Here is a 21755-nt window from a genome sequence, read left to right as displayed (position 1 = left end):
TACTTCAGGCAATTACACCACAGGCTGCTCTCAATGAGTTCTTCTCCCAGTTTGTACTCTGGTCTGGGATTGTCCTGACCCAGGCGTAGCACCTTGCGCTTGGACTTGTTGAACCACATTCAGTTCACATAGGCCCACTCCTCCAGCCTGTCCAGATCCCCTTGAACAGCATCTCTTCATGCTTTGGTATCAACTGCACCACTTGGTGTCATCTGCAAACTTGCTGAAGGTGCACTCAATGCCACTGTCAATGTCATTGTTAAAGGTATTAAAGAGTACTGCTCCCAAGACAGACCCCTGAGGGACACCACTTGCCACTGGCCTCCACCTGGACATGGAGCCCTTGACCACCACTCTCTGGGCGCGACCTTCAAGCCAATTCCTTATCCACTGAATGGTCCACGCTTCAAATCCATCTCTCTCCAATTTGGAGATCAGGATGTCATGTGGCACTGTGTCAGAGGCCTTACAGAAGTCAAAGTAGATGACATCGGTCAGTGTTCACTTGTCAGCTGGTGCAGTCACTCCATCATAGAATGCCACCAGATTGGTCAGGCATGATTAGTAGTAGTAGTGAAGACATCTCATCTGTTATTGCTGACAGAATTCAAGGAGTAAACTCTTCTCCTACTGAACTATAAATATTGTACAGATTAAAAATGTATTAGCATTTGGGGGGAAAATTTTTCTTAAGATTTGGATTTCAATTTGAGAAGGGAAACTCTTTTAGTCGAGTTTCCATGTCTTACTTGGCCATTAACTTTTATCATCCACAAGGTCAATTTGAAGTTAGATGGTCTTAGTTTTGGCATTCACTAACCTGTGTGCATTTGTTTTCGTATTATAGTAAGATTTTTCTAGCAGATTTGGGATGCATACACTTGGAGTATGGTATTTGACAAGAGACATACCTTCACTCTTGTAGCAGGAGATGATGTGGTTTGGTAACCTAATTGCAAAGAGGTTTTACGTATAACATCACTGTGCTTGGGCTCTCAGCCATAAGAAAATGGATGTGTATTTTTATTATAACATCATTGTTTAGGTGAAAAATTTGAATGTTTTATACGGCTCATTTTATCAATTATACTATTATTATGATGTTTATTTAATATTAAAAAGTTGACTTTATTATGATCTAATTCTACCTTTTTCCACCTTACCTGCCTACAAAGCATGCCAGAGATGTTATCCGTCTCCTTTTAATGCATAAGGCAAATCCAAACATATTGTGGAGTGGCCATTCACCACTTTCCTTAGCAATTGCCAGTGGGAATGACTTGGTGAGTATCTTTAAGTTCCTTAATTTTTTGACGTACTTCTTCATTTCTGTCTGCCTTCTCTAATGACAGCCAAACTGCATAATGAATGGTGCTTGCAATCATAAATTTCCAGTGAAAATGAAGTTTTTACTTTACTTTTAAACCTATGGGTGCTTTATGAGCTGAAATAGAGGAGTCCTAAATGACCATAGGATGAGGTAGCCAGAAATATTTGGGTAGGATTCAGAAGGCCTGGACATCTGGAGAAGTGTATTCTCTTTGATGAATTACAAGAACATGCAATTTTCTGACATGCTGTCTCCCTGCCCAGAGCAACCCAACCAAATGTCAGAACACTTTCTTCTGTGTAGAAGACAAAAATTAGTTATTTTTATTAAGAAGTCTGATCATTGTTTTTTTCATAGATCAGCAGACTTAGAAAAGTTTTGGGATGTAATGAGGCTTAGCACTCCACAGATGAGGACTGTAGTTCACACAGTGGAATTCAATGTCTGAAGTTAGCACCAGTCTTCCTGGAGCAAGGAATTGACTGCCTTTTGCCCACACTGGGCCCTTCAGAGCAGGTCTACAGCAGCCAGCATAGTGCAAGAGAAGACGTACAAGCAAATTGGCTAATGAAGCAGACGTGTCTGCAAGCAATGTCTGCCTCTATTGCATTAGAGTTCTGTGTGTCTGGGCTTCTGGACACACATAAAGCAAAGAATGAGTGGCACCCAGACACCCCTACTGAGCTCAGCTACTGTGCAGTCACCACACAAGGCTGTGGGAAGGACATTGAGGGAGCAAGCATGACTGCAGCCTAGTGGTTGAAATCAGCTGCAAGGATCAGGGTAGAGGTATGATTTCTGCTTCTCTACTTGCTTTCACCAGTAGAAAAGCACACTAATAACCTAGAGAAGAATTATCTTGGAAACACAGCTACAAGCAAACCTAGGGGGAAACCCTTTTCAATGTTTTTGATGAAACCAACATTTTACCTTTTAGTCTATCACATTTTAGAGTATACACAAGACAAATGATAGGAAAGATTTGTTGTGTGTTTTTTTACTATTCTTTAATGATACAAATTTCACTGGAAAACAATACATTATAAAAATTAAACTGAATGCAACGTAATATGGAGTTAGATTGTGGACTATGGAAGTAGATATAATAGAAATAGCTACAACTGCATACAACATAGAATAAATTGTCTGAAATCTTTCAATTGGGAGCTCCTGACACTGTCTTCATAATTTTCAAAGACATTTTGGTATTTTTCTGGAAAAAAAAAAGTGTTTTCTTGCAACACAATAATTGAAATTTAGGATTTCCCATTAAAATAGTCCCATAGCCAACAAATGCTACTGGTTCTCCTGCCTTCTCAGAAGCTAATGTGATGAAGTAATGATTAATAGAATATAAGTGACCAACCTATCTAATCCTTATCTTTGTGGTAAAGTGTTTAAAAATATATATATCTTTGTTAGAACAGGTAATTTTTAATGCTATGCTTTTCTGTCTTTTTCACTATTGGTAAGTATCTCATGATGACATTTTCAATCATGCTTCTGTATGCTCCTGTATCACAGAATGAGAGAAAAGTTAAGGTTGGAAGTGACTGCTGGAGGTTATCTGGTCCAACCCCATGCTCAGACAGAACCCACAGCTGCTTGCCCAGGTGGCTTTTGATTATCTCCAAGGAGGGAAACTCCACAACCTCTCTGAGCAATCTGTGCCAGTGTCTGTCACCTGCACAGTAGTGTTCCCAGATGTTTGGATAGAATCTCTTGTGTTCCAGTTTGTGCCCATTGCCTCTTGTCCTGGCACTGGGCACCACTGAAAAGAGCCTGGATCTGTCTTCTATAAATAGACATTATCTATTATTATGTACACCTTGAGTCTCCTCTAGTCTAAGCCTAAGTGACCAGGTTCACTCAGCCTTTCCTTCTACCGCAGGTGCTTCAGACCCTTTCTCATATTTGTGGCCCTTTGTTGGATTTTTTCTAGTAGCGCCAGATCTCTCTTGTACTGGGAAACCCAGAACTGGGCATAGTACTCCATGTGTGGCCTCACCAGTGTGGACTGTACATCACAAATCTGTGACATGTACTAGCAGATATTCCAAGCATGCTGTGTTAAATACTGGAAAGCTTTAGGGTCTGGACTGATGTGGCTAGGTTCTCACTTTTGTGCTGCGAAACTATCAAAAATGGCTTCTTGATCCACTAATTTTTCACATTTGCATATGCACATTCACAGGCAGTGGTTGAACTCCTCAAGCATGGGGCTGACCCTAATTTGACATTAAGTGGCGTGGTAAAAAATGCTCTCTGTGCAGCTGTCAGTACCACGTATGAACAACAGAGAACAACAGCACAGAGGATTGCTTTGGTGAGTGCACTTTTTTTTTTTTAATTTCAGAAAAAGCACTGATTTTTATCAGTTACCTTGTGTTCCTTTACTGTTTAATGAATAAACTGCTTCTTTGAAGAACAATTCATTTTTGTTTATTCCTAATGCTGTTCTTCTGTCCTGTAGAACAGGGGGTTTGAATGGAAATTCATTTTCATGTTTGAGTAAATGTTTCGTCTTTGTTTAGAAGAGCAAAAACTACATTAAAGGTAAATGGGGTGATTGTATCAGATCTGACTGTTATCTGCTTTTATAAACACACCAAGCATCCACATGAAGAGAGAGATGTTGCCTTACTGTAAACTGGTGAATATGACTTGCAATAAGCGCACTTTTTGTTGAAGTCAATGGCAGTGTTTGACCTTGTGAAAACTGGAGTTTGTCTTCTCATCCCAGGGAGCACAGAACTGATTCTATTCAGAATGGAGGTAAAAAAGCCTGCTGTTGAGGGGTCTGGCAGAAGAAGCGATTGCTTCATCTGTTGCTGCAAGATTTTAAGATGCCCAGAAACAAATAGCAACTGCCTGAAAGAAGGCTTTACTTATAAAACACATTTAGATTGTCAATCCATCAACAGCTTTAAAGGAGCAGAAGAAATGCATGGTTTGATGCACAAAATAGTCTCACAAATAGAGATCAAGCTCTGATACTCAGTCCTGTCTTTTCAGCTGTGATATTTTTGTTGGAAGCTTTTCTTTATGCTTGGATGTATGATGATTTGTTTTCTTCAGGTTGATAAGCTGCTTGAAGCTGGTGCAGATATCCTTGCACCAGTTACTCTTCAGGAAGGACAGAAAAAAGCTGTGGGAACAGCTGTCGACTTTGCCTATTACAAATATTATCAGGTATGACTTAAATATTGGAAAATACTGTGTTCTTTGCATCCATTCATATATAGGGTCCATTGTGTCCTTACGATTTGTCTGGTATCTTCTTCAGAAATGCTCACTGGAAATTTGCTTCCTCTCCACATATGTCATGAGATGCCTTTCATTTGCTTCTGAACTTTAATCATTTAAAGTCTGAATACCTCTAGCAGGTTAGCCTGTGAAGATAATCTGTGCTGTCAAATGGTATAGCAAGATTCCATTCATAACTGAATTGAAAAAAGTTAATTCTAATCCTAAAACCAGCCATTAAAAACAGATGTCATGTTCACGAGGCTACAATCAAACCATGAGAAAACATGATATATTATAATTATATAAAAATATGATTATTTTATATACTATGATAATATATAGTGTGCATATATTATGATGATAATTTGAGGTGTGTTATAAGCTATGAAAAGACAATACCAATCAAACTTTAAAATAATGTGTTTACAAAAGAGTATTTGAATAAAACATACATTAAAATATGTATAATTTTATATATTATATATAAAGTAATTTATGTATATATTTACTAAATAAAGGGAATTACTAGAGTGAGCCTTAATCATTTATTAATTCACTATAAAAGGAATCTTACTGTAATATAACTAATACTAACTAATCTTACTGTGAAGTATAACTAATAAATTTCTGCCTTATTATTTTTTCTCAACCTATTTATTTCAAAAAACAACCCTTTAAAAAGCCTGGGATTCTCTGACAGCTCTGATTAGAAGCAATTATGCCTTGGATCATGAAAGATTTTTTTATAGCTTTCTTCTTAAAAAAAGCTTACATGATAAACAGATTGATTATCTCTGGGATGGTACTTGTTCTGAGAAAAACAAAAGTAATAGTGAGAGTGTGTACGTACCTTGTAGTATTGCAGCTGCCTCCAAGCTAGCTAATATAGCTCTGTGACTGTGGGATCCACCACTGCACATTGTTCACCGAGCAGCCTGCTTGGAGCTAACATGAGGCTTTTTGCATCCTGTACCAGTATGCTGTGTAGAAATTTAATTTTGATTCTTTTGCTTGTAATCTGATCCTCAAACAGGAAAGTAAACAGTTTATAGCTGTGATCATAAGCAAACTCAGTCACCATAATCCAGGTACCTTATTTTTTTTTCTGGCTCTGGACTTAGTTTCTTCTTTTTCTTCTTGTTGTCACTTACTACAGTGAAGCAGTATGGCAAATGCAGAAATATAATAGTGGACAAGATGTCTTTCATTTCCAGGAAACTTCTCAGTGCTTCCAGAAGTGCTGGGAGAGGAGCCCTGCAAGATGAGGGCAGCTTCCCCCTTAAGGAAACATTTGAAAACTGTTTTAGTTGACTTACTGAGCACTCACCAAACTGATAATTGAAATAACTAGAACTTCTAAACTGGGCATGTCCTGTGCCTATATCACAGACTGAGCTCCAAACCAGGATCCATCAGTGATGATACTGCACTTTTGGAATGGGTTGGCTTTAACTCTGAAAAAAACGTTATTTAGATTTGTGTTCCCATACATTAGTGAATTAACTTGGAGTATGTTTCAGGATAGGAGAATTGCTAACACACCATACCACATACTGTCAGCATCTGAGCAGGAAGTTTTTCAAACACGCCAGGCACTGCTGGAACACATTACAGCAAAGCTCCGAGAGCGTGTCATCCTGAAAGAGAAGGAGTGGGATCAAGAAGAGCTGAGAAGATCCAAGAAATGTTAGTTCAAGCCTAGGAGTATTTCAAGATTAAGGGTAGCATCAACGGGTGTGAAGGGGAATTTACTGTTATAATTCCAGTATTGTCTGAAAAGATAACAATTAAAACTGCCTTACATATTTGATAAGGAGGTTTAAGGGTTCTACAAACATTGAAAAGAACAAACAAGGCACAGTGAAGGAAATCTCAATATGAGCTTAGCTCCTTCTTCCTTGTGAATTCCTATACGAGATCTATTACCATGTGTTAATGAGTGACTGAGGGAGCTTGTTTTCCTAAGACCTTGGTTGTATTTAATGCTCTTCTACTAGAGTGGCAAAAATGAATATATACATTAAGATGATCTGAGTGACTTCCTCAGTAGTGCTCAAATATGTGGTGAAACCAGGCTTGGAATCCTGATCTCGGTATACCAGACTTTGAGGTATATATATCACACTTGGGAAGTGCCCTCAGAATATCAGATTGTTACCTTTGCAGTTCAGAATAACCTGAGATACTGTGGCTTGGCATCCAGCAGGAAGTAAAGGTAAATTATCTGTGTGGTTTCTTCTTTCAAAAGTACTTTGGCTCTTTTTTGTTGGCTTCTGACATTCCTAACCTGATCTTCAATGATAAGATGACCCACTTAGTGGATGAGGCATGGTTTATGGTTTGGACAGATGTCATGTTCACTGGGTAAAAAAAATGTTTGGATGGTGGGGTCCAAAGGGTTGTTGTGGGTGGCGTTCAATCCACTTGGTGGCTGGTCACCAGTGGTATTCTTTGGGGCTCATGATCGGAGCCTGTTTTATTTAGCTTTTTCTTCAGTGATCTGGATGAGGAGATCAAGTGTACCTAAGTAAGTTTGCAGATAACACAAAGTTGGGCAGGAATGTTGATCTACTTGAGGATAGGAAGGCTCTGCAGGGGTACCTGGATAGATGGATGGGTCGTGTCCAGCTGCATGGTCTTCAACGGGGCTGAATGTCCAGTGCTGCACTTGGGTGACAATAACCCCATGCAGCAACACAGGCTCGGGGCTGAGTGTCTGGAAAGCTACCAGGCAGAAAAGGGCCTGAGGTTGCTGGTTGACAGTTGGCTGTATATGAGCCAAGGGTTTTCTGGCCTGCTTCAGAAATAGTGTGGCCAGCAGGACTAGGGAAGTGATTATCCCCTTGTACATGGCATTGGTGAGACTGTGCCTCAAATGCTGTGCTCAGTTTTAGGCTCCTCACTACAAGAAAGATACTGAGTTTCTGGAACATATTCAGAGAACAGCAACAAAGGTGGTGAATAAACTAGAAAATAAGATGTATGAGGAGTGGTTGAGGGAATTGGGGTTGTTTGGTCTGGAGCAGAGGAGGCTGAGCAGAGACCTCGTGTCTCTCTACAACTACCTGAAAGGAGATTGCAGTGAGGAGAGTGTCAGTCCCTTTGGTCAGGTGACAAGTGATAGGATGCAAGGAAATTGGCCTCAAGTTGCATCAGGAGATGTTTAGATTAGAGATTGGAAAGAATTTCTTCACAGAAAGAGTGGTTAGGCATTGGAACAGGCTGCTCAGGGAAGTGGTGGAGTCACCATCTCTGGAGGTACTTAAGAGAAGTGTGGACATGGAGTTTAGGGACATGGCTTAGTGATGGACTAGGTACTGCTAGGTTGGTGGCTGGACTTGATGATCCTAGGGGTCTTTTCCAGCCTATATCCATATCCTATGATTGATTCATTGATGTAATGTGCATTTTATTACGTATCTTCAAATTTTATACAGTAGACGGCTCATCTGGTAATGTCCGGTGAGCCAAATAGACTTCTAACGAAGGTGGATTTTGTGACTGGTATTCTAATTCTCAAGTTGGAGTACTGATTTTTGCTCTCTTCTCTCCTCTTCCTTATGTTATTCTAGTGGATTCAGTCATTCATGCATGTGTTTCAAAGATGAAAGAGAGGAGCCATCATGTGGAAGAAGTGAGGTATGACAGAGATACTGCACATAAGTATTGACAGTTCTAAGAAATGACTAGGCTCTATTTTTTCCTCGCAGAGACTGTCATCACCCTGCTGTTCTCCTTTCTAATTTTCCCCTCTAGTCTATCTAGTCTTGTCAGGTGAAGTTAGCTTCTTTCCTAGTTGTGATCACATCGCTCCTTTTCAGCTTCAGAGTTCATCACAAGAGCCTTTATAATACTCAGTCTTATTGTAGGAAGCAGTGTATCCTAGTGTTTTAAACCAATTCACACCAACAGTATCCCAAAGTAGCATGCGAATGCTAAGAAATAGGCACATACAAATTTTGTATCGTTTTTCTGGACTCTACAGGAAATTGCAGGAGAGACTTGTACTGTTTGGGAACATTCTTGAAACAGTTCAGTAACAAAAGTTTGAATAGTAATGGAAATATGTGCCTAAGGGATACTGAATTCTGTCATCAGTTTCTTCTGCTGCAGGAAATTCACAGGATTCTCAACTTTGTCTCAGTATTTGAATCAAGAGCAGGTAACATAGGTATCAGGAACTGTGCCACTTTTGAAGAGAGAAATTTTGAGGTAGCATTTCTGTTGCAACATGATGGACAGATAATAGTATAAGGTGAAGAGATTGCTAGAAGAAAATAAAATGATTTAAAATAAAATCTGGAACATTAAAGTAGCATACAAAGATTTCATGAATAGATTTCAACAATGACTTGCAGAGAGATGAAATCTCAGTGAAACTTCTAGCTATTGGGAGGAATAAAGGAATGCATTTAATAGAGACCATATCACACAGTGGGAAGGCTGTAAGATAAAAGTTTGGTAGTATATACAATGTATTCAATATTGCCTGTAAAAACTATAAAGTATTTAGATGTATCTTAACCTTTAAAAAAATGTAATAGTATCACAGGAATTAAAGTTTTTGCATGGTTAACTTTTGGCTTTATCTTATATCTGGTCTTGTCAAATTTCACAGGCATAGAACTATTTGGCTCAGACCATACTATGGAAATCTGTGCTGTAAAGGGTTCTTAAATACTTTTAAAAGATTCTAAGTACATAGCCAAGCTTGCAAGTACATCTAACAGTCTGCTTCCCATTCTTACTGAAAGACCTAGCCCAAGCACTCTTTGTTTTCTGTTCCAGCTTTGGAATAACTGTTGTGGCGCAGTGGCCTACGGGTGTCCCTTTTGTCTCTGCAATCTTCCAGTATATTATATAAGGGTTTTTCAAATTTGCCGGTTTAGCTTCATTATCTCCGACCATATATAATTTGTCCTGCCTACCAGTTTGAAAATGGACTCAGCGTCATGAGTAGATTAAAGCACACAATGTAGTACAGGATGTAGTTGCTGGTTTAGTAAAGGCTTGGGTATGTTTCTCACTAGAACACTTGGCTTTTGGGGGGCTTGCTTTACTGTTGGTACGCAGCCTGTTCCCCGCAGAGTCCTGTGATAAGCTGCAGTCTTCTGATTCCCTGTCCTTGAGTACTATGACATTTTTGTTTCTATCTTGTTTCCATTTGGATTTAATTGTGTTGTAATAGACATGCTACCAGGTTAAGAAAAAAGACTAAACAAACACTACTATTTTTTTTATTTGACAACTACCTTTGTTCTAGGCTGCCATTCTTTAAATACTGCTATCAATGTGGACGTTCTGTTGGTGTTCAGCTGTCACCTTGCATGCGTTGTCATGAAGTTTTCACTTGCAGTGAGACTTGCAGAAGGAAATCCTGGAATGAACGGCATAGGCATGAGTGCTTGGGATTGCTGGGTAGGTCTGAATGTCATTATTATATGAGTACAGTGTGTTGTACATATGTACTGACTTGGACATGTCTTCCTTGTAATGAATCTGTAAGATGTGTTTTATGAAGAAATTTAAACAAGAAGGTTTGATTAATTCATTTGAATAACTGTGTTTTGAAAACCACCGACTTTAAGAGAGCTGCTACAGTGTCATTGCTCTCATTTCAAGAGAGAAGAACCTGTAAGGTGAGTGCTGAGCAAAGGAAATACTCTTCCAAAGACTAAGGTTAGCTACTGCAGACATCAACAGGCAACTCTCCAGGCTGAAGGACCATGGTAAATCTAACAAGTGAGACAGAGTAGGACTTTATGTACAAACTGTCTCTTAATAACCTCTATGTGTATGTTAGAATAGGTATCAATGGGATTTCTGATTTTATGTATGGAATTGTCGATGCCACGCTACTGTGGATCTTAGAAACCACGTGTTGATTAAAATGATTAAAAAAAAATGAGGCCACATTACACAAATGACATGCTATGTAGCAGTAGAAGACAAGCATGGTGGATATAAGAAATTATATTACTTTATCTATATCAGATGTTCACATATAGTGAATGAGGAATCTGTCAAGTATGAAAATGAATGCAGAACTACTGTCATTCTATGAATGATCTGTCTTTCAGTGGCTGTCTGGATACATGTAAAACTTGTGTACTAGGGGGAGTGAGGCCTGTCCAACTAAAGATAAATTACATCAAACATAGATGCTTACCAGTATGGGGCTCTGAATATCTTCTGGCAGTTTTACTAAGATAAGATATCAGTGGTGTAGATTCAGAGATTATATGAGAATAAATGAAATTTTACTATGAGGAGATTTCATTTGCAATTTAATCAAATGAATTTGTTTTCTTTTAGTCCTTTCCTAAAGTTTTGCCACCCTACTGCACACAATTAAAACTTCAGTTTCATTCTTTTCTGGAAAATACTTTTCACTCACTTACACACTGCCTTTATAATGTATGATGCGCTAGTATCTGCAATTGCTTGGAATGAGAAATACAACAGCTGTATTATCGAGTATCTTTACTGCTATGTTTTCATGTGCTTGGGAGAGTACAGGGAACTACAGGCCAGTCACTTTTCAGTCCCTGGGAAGCTCATGGAGCTGAAGGTGAAAAACATTTTCAGATGTATGGAGGACAGGAAGGTGATCATCACTAGTCAGCAGGGAATTTACAAATGGGAGACTTGTGCCTAACCAGCCTGATAGCTTTTTACAGTGAACTTGGTGGATGAGAGGAGAACAGTGGAGGTTGTTTACCTTGGCTTTACTAGGGCTTAACACTGTCTCCTCACAGACAAATTGATGAAGTGGTTAGATGAGTGGACAGTAAGGTGGACCGAAAACAGGCTGAATGACTGGTCCTGGAGTATGGTGATCAGTGTGGAAAAAGTCCAGATAGAGGCCAGTTACGAGTGCCGCCTGGGTAGGCACTGGGTCCAAGAGTATTTAATGTCTTCGTTAATGACCTCAATGCCAACCTTAATGCCAACATTAATGACCTAAGCCAACAAAGAGAGTTGTGCTGCTGGACCTTGTATTAATGAAATCAGGAAGGACTAGTTGGAGATGTGAGGGTCAGGGGCAGCCTTGGCTGCAGTGATTGTGATATGGCGGAGTTCAGGATCTTGCAAGGAGGAAGCAGGGCAAAAAGTAGGCTTGTGACCCTGGACTTCAGCAGAGCAAACTTTGGCCTCTTCAGGGGTCTACTTGGAAGAATCCCATGGGTAAGGACCCTAGAAGGAAAGGGAGGTTCAAGACAGCTGGTCAGTATTCCAGCATCACTTCCAAGCTCAAGATCGGTGCATCCCTGTGAGTAAGAAGGCAAGCAAAGGGAGCAGGAGACCTGTATGGATGAGCAGGGAGCTCCTGGCAAAGCTCAGACAGAAGAAAGAATTCTACAGCATGTGGAAAAAGGGACAGGCCACTCGGGAGGAATATGGGGAAAACGTCAGAGTATGCAGGGATCAGGAGGGCTAAGATCAGCCCTCAGGAGTCTCAAGCCCTGGAGATGAGAGAGGAAATCCGGAGAAAGGAGGACTTTCCCTTGGTCTAAGGGGATTGGGTCAGAGATCATCTAAGCAAACTCAACATCCACAAAGCCATGGGCCCTGATGGAATGCACCCATGGGTGCTGAAGGAGCTGGGTGATGTTATTGTTACGCCACTCTCCATAATCTTTGAAAGGTCATGAAGAACAGGAGAGGTGCCTGAGGACTGGAAGAAAGCCCGTGTTATCCCAGTCTTCAAAAAGGGCAAGAAAGAGGACCCAGGCAACTACAGGCCAGTCAGTCTCACCTTCATCCCTGGAAAGATGATGGAGAATCTCATCCTGGAGGTCATCTCCAACCATGTGGAGGATAAGGGGTGATCAGGAGTCGTCACCACAGATTCACCGAGGAGAAATCATGCATAACCGATCTGATAGCCTTCTGGGATGAGATGACTAGCTGGGTAGATGAGGGGAGAGCGGTGGATGTGATCTACCCTGACTTCAGCAAGGCTTTTGACACTGTTTCCCATGACATCCTCATAGATAAGCTCAGGAAGTGCAGCCTAGATGGGCGGTGAGGTAGATTGATAATTGGCTGGATGGCAGAGCTCAGAGGGTTGTGCTCAGTGGTGCGGAGTCTAGTTGGAGGCCTGTAGCCACCGGTGTCACCCAGGGGTCAGTAATGGGTCCAGAGTTTTCCAACTTATTCATGAACGACCTGGATGAAGGAATGGAGTGCACCCTCGGCAAGTTTGCTGATGGCACAAAGCTGGGAGGAGTGGCTGATACCCTAGAGGCTGTGCTGCCATGGGACCTGAACAGGCTGGGGAGATGGGCTGGGAGGAAACTCATGAAGTTCAACAAGGGCAAGTGCTGGGTCCTGCACCTAGGGAGGAATAATGCCAGGCACCAGTACAGTCTGGGGCTGACTTGCTGGAGAGCTGCTCTGCAGAGAGGGACCTGGGAGTCCTGGTGGGCAGCAGGCTGACTGTGAGTCAGTAATGTGCCCTTGTGGCCAAGAAGGCCAATGGGATGCTGGGCTGCATTCGGAAGAGTGTTGCCAGCAGGTCAAGCGAGGTGATCCTCCCACTCTGCTCAGCCCTGGTGAGGCCACACCTGGAGTATTGTGTCCAGTTCTGGGCTCCCCAGTACCAGAGGGACATAGAACTACCGGGCGAGTTCGGAGGAGGGTTTCTAAAATGATTAGAGGACTGGAGCACCTGTCACACAAGGACAGGCTGAGAGAACTGGGCCTCTTTAGCCTGGAGGAGACTGAGGGGAGATTAATATATCTGAGGGGATATTAATATATCATTAACAAATATAAATATATATATATATATATAAATAAATATATAAAAATAAATATATATAATAATAATATATAATACTATATAATAATAATACTATATAATACTATATAATATATAGTATATAATATATATTATATAAAATATTATATATTTTATATTTATATATTATATTATATAAAATATATATATTATATATATATATAAATATCCGAGGGGAGGGTGTCAAGAGGATGGAGCTCTTTTCAGTTGTGCCCAACAAGAGGATGATAGGAAATATGCACAAAATTAAGCACAGGAGGTTCTGACTGAATATGAGAGGGCACTTTACTGTGAGGGTGACAGAGTACTGGGACAGGCTGCCCAGGGAGGATGCGGAGTCTCCTTCTTTGGAGCTACTCAAAAGTCACCTACATGCCATCCTTTGCAATGTGCTCTAGGTGACCTGCTTGGCAGGACGGTTGGACCAGATGATCTTCAGAGGTCCCTTCTGTCATGTTAAGGGGTGTAGCTGATTAACCGGTATGGGTCCGGTCGGATTCAGGGTACTGAACTATCACAATCACAGATTCCCCAATAACTCATTACCCGTTAGGGGTCCAGTTGGATTCAGAGCCCTGAACTACCACGGTCATGGATTCACCAATAACGTGTAACCACCCTTACTCTACTTTTGTTTAATGAGAACTGTCACGGCTAGGAACAATGCAATCATGTGCAATTTATTACAGCAACAGGTACACAGATTCTTTGGATTGCTGGCAATACTGTCTGCAAAAGCAAGCTAGCATGCATGAAATACACAGGTGACACAGGTGCGAAGCCTCGAAATTAAAAAGGCACAAAGACTCTATAGAGATTCCTAAGTTTCCACAGAGACACAGTATAACCAAGTGTTCAAATCAAAAGCATTCCAATGGGGGGGAAGAGAGGCTTAGCCTGTTGACTAATCCCAGGAGTCAGGAGGTCCTCAGTATGGTATCTGCCTGGATGGTATCCCATCCTCGGGATGGTATCTCCCATGACGGTGGTATCTTCCCTAACATCCCCTCTCTCTTAGGCCAATTTATATTATTTTCTATCTTTTAGGTGGAGCTTGTGTGGCTCTAGTCAAGCATATCTTAGTTACGATTGGTGAAAAGTTCTCCCATCTCTATTTAAAGTAATAGGCTCCGAGAAATTCATAGAGCATGCTCAGTGAGGGGTGGTTGCACCTTGGAGGTGGGTAACTTTTGGGATGGAGGTGTGTTTTGGTATTATAATGATATTATAGTGAGCAAAAGTACACTAGGGTACAGCATTTGTCAAAGCATGACAGGTCCTTGGCTCAGGGTTGCAAAAAATGCAGCTTATTGGTCTTGGTGTGCACAAGAACAACCAAGTCCCCACCTGGTCACAGAGCCTAGCCGTGGTGTCTCCACTCCACTCTACGCTCCATGCTGTTCCTTAGGGCTAGCACACCAAGTTTCCCCAGCGCGATAGCATCTAAGGTTGGGAGCCTAGGGAATGCTCAGGTAATGCAGTTATGCCCTACCCTGAAAGCCTCTTCAGTGCTGTACATTTTCTTTAAAATGTGAATGTTAGTTTTATTTTCCTAGTTACTTCAGGCAATTGTACCACACCTTCCTACCCTGCTCATTCTGTGATTCTGTGATTGATTCTGTGATTCAATGCCAGGACAGAGTGCGCCTTCAATACATCAACGCAAAATGGAGGACTAAGAAGAATCTCCATCCTTTACTGGATGCAGGGGGAAACCTTGTTACAAAAGATGAGGAAAAGGTGGAGGTGCTTAATGCCTTCTTCGCCTCGGTCTTTAGCGGCCATACCGGTTGTTCTCTGGATACCCAGTACCCTGAGCTGGTGGAAGGGGATGGGGAGCAGGATGTGGCCCTCACTATCCACGACGAGATGGTTGGTGACCTGCTATGGCACTTGGATGTGTGTAAGTCGATGGGGCCGGATGGGATCCACCCAAGGGTACTGAGAGAACTGGCAGAGGAGCTGGCCAAGCCCCTATCCATCATTTATCAACAGTCCTGGCTATCGGGGGAGGTCCCAGCTGACTGGCGGCTAGCAAATATGACGCCCATCTACAAGAAGGGCTGGAGGGCAGACCCGGGAAACTACAGGCCTGTCAGTTTGACCTTAGTGCCAGGGAAGCTCATGGAGCAGATTATCTTGAGTGTCATCACGCGGCACTTGCAGGGCAAGCAGGCGATCAGGCCCAGTCAGCATGGGTTTATGGAAGGCAGGTCCCGCTTGACGAACCTGATCTCCTTCTATGATGAAGTGACGCACTTGGTGGATGAGGGAAAGGCTGTGGATGTGGTCTACCTTGACTTCAGCAAGGCTTTTGACACCATTTCCCACAGCATTCTCCTCAAGAAAATGGCTGCTCTTGGCTTGGACTGGCATATGCTTTGTTGGGTTAAAAACTGGCTGGGTATCTGGGCCCAAAGATTCGCAATGGAGTCAAATCCAGTCGGAGGCCGGTCACTAATGGCATTCCCCAGGGCTCGGTGCTGGGGCCGGTCCTCTTTAATATCTTCATCGCTGATCTGGACGAGGGCATTGAGTGCACCCTCAGTAAGTTCGCAGATGACACCAAGCTAGGTGCGTGTGTTGATCTGCTCGAGGGTCGGAAGGCTCTGCAGGAGGATCTGGATAGGCTGCACCGATGGGCTGAGGCCAACTGCATGAAGTTCAACAAGGCCAAGTGCCGGGTCCTGCACCTGGGGCACAACAACCCCAGGCAGAGCTACAGGCTGGGAGAGGAATGGTTGGAAAGCTGCCTGGCGGAGAAGGACCTGGGAGTATTGGTTGATAGTCGGCTGAATATGAGCCAGCAGTGTGCTCAGGTGACCAAGAAGGCCAACAGCATCCTGGCTTGTATCAGAAGCGGTGTGGCTGGCAGGGCTGGGGCAGTGATTGTCCCCTGTACTCGGCTCTGGTGAGGCCGCACCTTGAGTACTGTGTTCAGTTTTGGGCCCCTTGCTACAAGAAGGACATGGAGGTGCTTGAGAGAAGGGCGACGAAGCTGGTGAGGGGCCTGGAGAACAAGTCCTACGAGGAGCGGCTGAGGGAGCTGGGCTTGTTCAGCCTGGAGAAGAGGAGGCTCAGGGGCGACCTTATCGCTCTCTACAGATACCTTAAAGGAGGCTGTAGTGAGGTGGGGGTTGGCCTGTTCTCCCACGTGCCTGGTGACAGGACAAGGGGGAATGGGCTAAAGTTGCACCAGGGGAGTTTTAGGTTAGATGTTAGGAAGAACTTCTTTACCGAAAGGGTTGTTAGGCATTGGAATGGGCTGCCCAGGGAAGTGGTGGAGTCACCATCCCTGGAAGTCTTTAAAAGACGTTTAGATGTAGAGCTTAGGGATATGGTTTAGTGGAGGACTGCTAGTGTTAGGTCAGAGGTTGGACTTGATGATCTTGAGGTCTCTTCCAACCTAGAAATTCTGTGATTCTGTGATTCTGTGATTTAAGAAGTACGCATTTGATACAAAATTGGGAAGAGTGGCTGATCCATTAAGTGGTATGCTCCTGTTCAGAAGGACATGAGCAGGCTAGAGAAATGGGCAGAGAATTAAATTCAACATAGGGAAATGCAGAGTCCTGTATCTAGGGAGGGATAACTCCATGCACCAGTACATGCTGGGGGCCAACTAGATGTTAAGCAGCTCCTCAGAGAAGAACAACAGGGGTCCTTCTGCACAAGTTGACCATGAACTAGCAGTATGTCCTTGTAGCAAAGAAGACCTGGGCTTCTTTAGGAATTGCATCACTAGCAGGTTGAGAGAGGTGATCCAACACTTAGCATTGCTGAAGTCACATCTGGGTGTGCTGTGTCCAGTTCTGAGCAAGAACTGTGGACTTATTAACCCAGTGCAAGAAAGATGGACTTATTGGAATGACTCCAGCAAAGAACCACTTAAATTGATTAATTGCTTGGAGTACCTGCCATATAAAGAGAGGCTGAGAGATGTGAGATTCTTCAACCTAAAAATGAGACAGATGAAGTGGGATCTTAACAATAAATACCTGATATTTTACGAAGTTAAAATGAAGAACAAAGCCAGACTCTTTTCAGTGATTCTCAGTGAGAAGACCAGAGGCAATGGACACAAAACACATGACATTCCATTTCAACACAAGAAAACACATTTTTCACTGTTAAGGTGGCCAAACACTAGCATAGGCTGTGGACTATCCATCCTTGAAGATTATCAAAACCTGACGGGACAGAGTGCTGGGCAACCTGCTCTAGATGACCCTGTTTGACTGGGGTGTATGTGTGTGAACTAAAATATTTCAAGAGGCCCCTTCCAACCTCAAACATACTGTGTTTTTGTGATTAAAAAGAAATTGAATATGAAAGGAAGTAGAAAGAAAAGAAAGCACACAGATAGAACAATGGAATTAATGAAGGGAAAATTATCACAACACTTTTCAATTCCCCTAGTAAGATTTTGGTTGGATTTTTTTTTTTTTTTTTTAATCTTAATACGTAAATATTAAGAATTCTTAAATTTCTGGCCTGTATAAAGCATTTTCCATCTGCCCTGGTTTTAATTAAGGTATCCACCAAAATGCCCAACTAAATAAACATTGTACACATACAGTTCAGCAGCTTTCTCAAAGTAATGTGTAGATTTATATAGAAGTGTATCATCCCATTTAATCATTGATATAGTCTATCCCCTATATATGCCAAAGTGTCTTTACATGCTGTTTTACTGCTGCTAAAGAGGATTTGATAGCTTATCTATAACTGTGACCACACTCAATCTGAGCTTGAGGGAATCACAGAATCACAGAATTGTAGGGGTTGGGAGGGACCTCCAGAGATCATCAGGTCCAATTCCCCCTGTCAAAGCATGTTCCCTAAAGCAGGTTGCCCAGGTAGGCATCCAGACAGGTCTTGAATATCTCCAGAGAAGGAGACTGCAATCTCTCTGGGTAGCCTGTTCCAGTGCTCTGTCACCCTCACGATGAAGAAGTTCTTTTGCATATTGCTGCAGAACTTCCTGTGCTCTGTTTTGTGGCCACTGCCCCTTGTCCTGTCTCCACAGACCACTGAAAATAGGTTGGCCATATCCCTTTGTCTCCCACACTTTAGGTAGTTATAAACATTGGTAAGATCTCCTCTCAGTCTTTACTCAAGGCTGAACAGACCCAGGTCTCTCAGCCTTTCCTCATCGTGATGATGCTCCAGGCCCCATACCATCTTTGTGGCCCTCTTCTGGACTCTTTCCAGGAGATCCCTGTCTTTTCTGTACCGGGGAGCCCAGAACTGGAAACAGTACTCCAGGTGAAGCCTGACCAGGGCAGAGTAGAGGGGGAGGATCACTTCCCTTGACCTGTTGGCCATGCTCCTTGTAATGCACACCAGGATCCCACTGGCCTTCTTGGCCACCAGGGCACAGTGCTGACTCATGGCCAACCTGTAGTCCACCAGGATGCCTAGGTCCTTCTCCGCAGATCTCCTCTCTATGTGGTTGTTCCTTCCCAGGTGCAGGACTCTACACTTGTTCTTGTTAAACCTCATTTGGTTTCTTCCTGCTCAGCTCTCCAGCCTGTCCAGGTCTCGATGATTGGCAGCACAGCCTTCTGGCATGTCAGCCACTCCTCCCAGCTTTGTATCATCATCAATTAATGTTTATTTTGGTGGGAGAATTACAGATTTATATTTATTGTTTGTCCCAAAGCTGTCTTAAATGACAGTAAGGATTAAAGCTTAAAAGCTTACTTAGACTAGAGGTTTATAGCATCACTATTAAAGGCACCTGGCTATTCCCATGTATATATATATATTTTCATTAAAAAAAAATCTATATGGAAGGGTTTTAGTATAAGTTCAGTTTCACAGGAACTTTAACTGGAACTCCTATAAATCTTTTGGAGAGTAATGATGGTGGAATTTTTTTTGTTTTGTTTCTTCTCTCCAAATCTTCTCTCCAATTTAAAAAGACTTAAAACTCTCTAACTCAGATCAGTTTGAGCATTTCTGTTGCTCTAAAAGCCTTTGATTCCGTGCGCCCTGTTTCCTGCTTCCTGTACTTTTCATTGCAGGGTGACTTGCATTTATTTTGTACCTCATTTGGAAAACTCTTGATGTTTAACAGAGTCCTGAGGTAACCAATAGTATTAACCACAGGATTAGCACTTTCTCAGATATGTTTACAAGAAGAAACAAGTGTCAGTTGCATACCTGTGTGTGATCAGTTTGCTAGGAGGTTTATAGGTATGTAAATAGGTAGCCACAGCTCCCTTAGAGTTGTCTGTTAACATCATACGTGATAAAATAGTGCCAAAATAGGAACATTCTCAAGTCTTCTACTTATTCCCAGTTTATTGTTCCAAAGAAAACAAAGCTTACCCAAACAAATATTGTACTTCGTGTTACTAACTTACATACTTTATCCATTAATTTTCAGAGAAATGTACAGGTGAAACAGTGCTGTCTGTAAGCACTGCAGAATGCAAAAAGAACATCATTGGCAAAAAGAAAAATGGAAGAGAAGGAAAAGAAGAAAAGAGAGGTAGAAAAAAGAGTAAAGTTAGGATTGGTGGAAGAGACCATCATAGGAAGAATGATTGACTCATTTCAATTTAAGTTTAATACCATTGTCCTTTCTGACTTTTACTCCACTTCCAATATGGTTAAAACTGACCAGTCCAACAAGTTTTGAGGAACTAAAGCAGAAGCATCTTTCCATGATGTCACACATAAGCTCAAAGACAGATAATGTCATCAAAAAGAGTGTGTCTGTTGTGAGGGTATATACTAGTTATGTATTTAAATAAATGTTTGCAATTAGAAATATAGTGAAACTGGCTTTATCAATCTAATGTTCTCTCTATATATATTTTAAAGCCAGTATTGCCTAGTATTAAACTTAGTTACATATATTGCATCCTATAGGGGACAGAGGGGCTATTTGGCAACTAGAGTCGCTCTGTAGGGGAGGTTTGTTGGTTCTTGTGGGTTGGATCTGAGACCCTAGGGAGCGATTTCTCAGTCCTTCTATGCTGCTAGCCCACTTCTTGCCCACATGGGCACTGAGAATCCTGCCAGGAAAGTGAGCATATCAAGACTGACTACATCGCTTTAGGGGTGAGGGTTAACATAACGAGGACCAGGTGTTTTTCTCCTTGAGCCTGCTGCTGAAGGGGAAATGCTTAAGGAGGAGTGGACTTTGTTATACAGCTGCGCCACTGGCAATGGTTTGTCTTTAAAACTGTAAAACCCTCTCCTCAGTTGTGTGTGTGTGGAGGTGTGGTGGTGGTATGCTGGTGAAGAACTACCAAAGAGGAATAAAAATTCATGAAGACTGACCCAGTGAGAAGAAGGTCGGAAGGAGATGATGACCCACAGTTAAGTTGCAGACAGGCATGCCAAGCAAAGGTTTCCCCAGAGCTGACCCCGACCCCAGAGCTGACCCCAAACCCCAAACCCGAGCCCCAACCCCGGACCCTCAACCCCAGACCCTTGACACTGATCTTCCATGCTCTCCAGCAACCTCCTAGACTGCTTCCTCTGAGCTGTACTGCATTTCCAGGATCTGTCTGGGAAATTGCAGTCCCCCATGAGAACAAGTGCTGACGATTTTGCAACTTCTGCTAGTTGACTGTAGAACTCCTCATCTGTCTTCTCATCCTGGTTTTGCAGTCTATAACAGACCCCCACCAGGATGCCTGCCTTGTTCGCCTTCCCGCTGATCCTAACCCATAGGGATTCAACCTTATCATTCCCAGCCTCGAGTTCCACAGCATCAAAACACTCTCTGATATAGAGAGCCACACCGCCACCCCTTCTGTGCTGCCTGTCCCTTCTGAAGAGCCTATAGCCAGACATTGCAGCACTCCAGTCATGGGAGTCGTCCCACCACATTTCAGTGATGGCAACCAAGTCATAGCTTGCCTGCTCCTCTTGTTTGTTGCCCATGCTGCGTGCATTAGTGTAGTTGCACTTCAGTTGGGCCATTGCCTTCTCCCTCAGCCCTGACATTGTTCCCCCTGGCACACCTCTATCAAGCCTTATTTCATCGCCACCCCCATTCTTACCTAGTATAAAGCCCTCTCAATGAGCCCTGCCAGCTCCTGGGCTAGCATCCATTTTCCCCTTAGAGATAGGTGGAACCCATCTGCAGCTATCAGACCAGGTGCCAAGTAAAGTGCCCTGTGGTCAAAAAAAAAACAAACCAGAATTTCTGTGTTGGCACCAGCCTCTGAGCCATGTGTTTATCAGTGCTTTCCGTGTCCTCTCTGTATCCTTCCCTGCCACTGTAAGGATGGAGGAAAACACCACCTGAACTCCCGCTCCATTTACTATTCATCCCAGTCCCCTAAGTCCCGTTTGATAGCCTTCAGGCTACTTTCTGCAAAATCATCACTGCCAGCCTGGACTATC

At 42.5% G+C, this 21755-nt stretch overlaps 1 protein-coding gene across 2 annotated transcripts in view; it reads left to right on the top strand.

Moving 5' to 3' along the window:
• LOC101801858 (ankyrin repeat and MYND domain-containing protein 1) overlaps positions 1–20170 on the top strand; it is a 36655-nt gene extending 16485 nt beyond the window's left edge. The window contains exons 10-16 of one of the 2 annotated variants that reach the window (XM_027444277.3): positions 1176–1283; positions 3525–3656; positions 4409–4522; positions 6100–6265; positions 8152–8218; positions 9843–9997; positions 19780–20170. In XM_027444277.3, the coding sequence (XP_027300078.1) occupies positions 1176–1283; positions 3525–3656; positions 4409–4522; positions 6100–6265; positions 8152–8218; positions 9843–9997; positions 19780–19943 (906 nt within the window). In that variant the 3' untranslated portion in view covers positions 19944–20170. The other variant, XM_027444278.3, reaches the window with a different exon arrangement.
• The last annotated feature ends 1585 nt before the right edge of the window (positions 20171–21755 follow it).

Source organism: Anas platyrhynchos, chromosome 25 (assembly GCF_047663525.1).
Source record: "Anas platyrhynchos isolate ZD024472 breed Pekin duck chromosome 25, IASCAAS_PekinDuck_T2T, whole genome shotgun sequence".
NCBI lineage: Eukaryota > Metazoa > Chordata > Aves > Anseriformes > Anatidae > Anas > Anas platyrhynchos.
The sequence above is the reverse complement of the archived record's forward strand: the minus strand, read 5'-3'. Positions and strand labels throughout refer to the sequence as shown.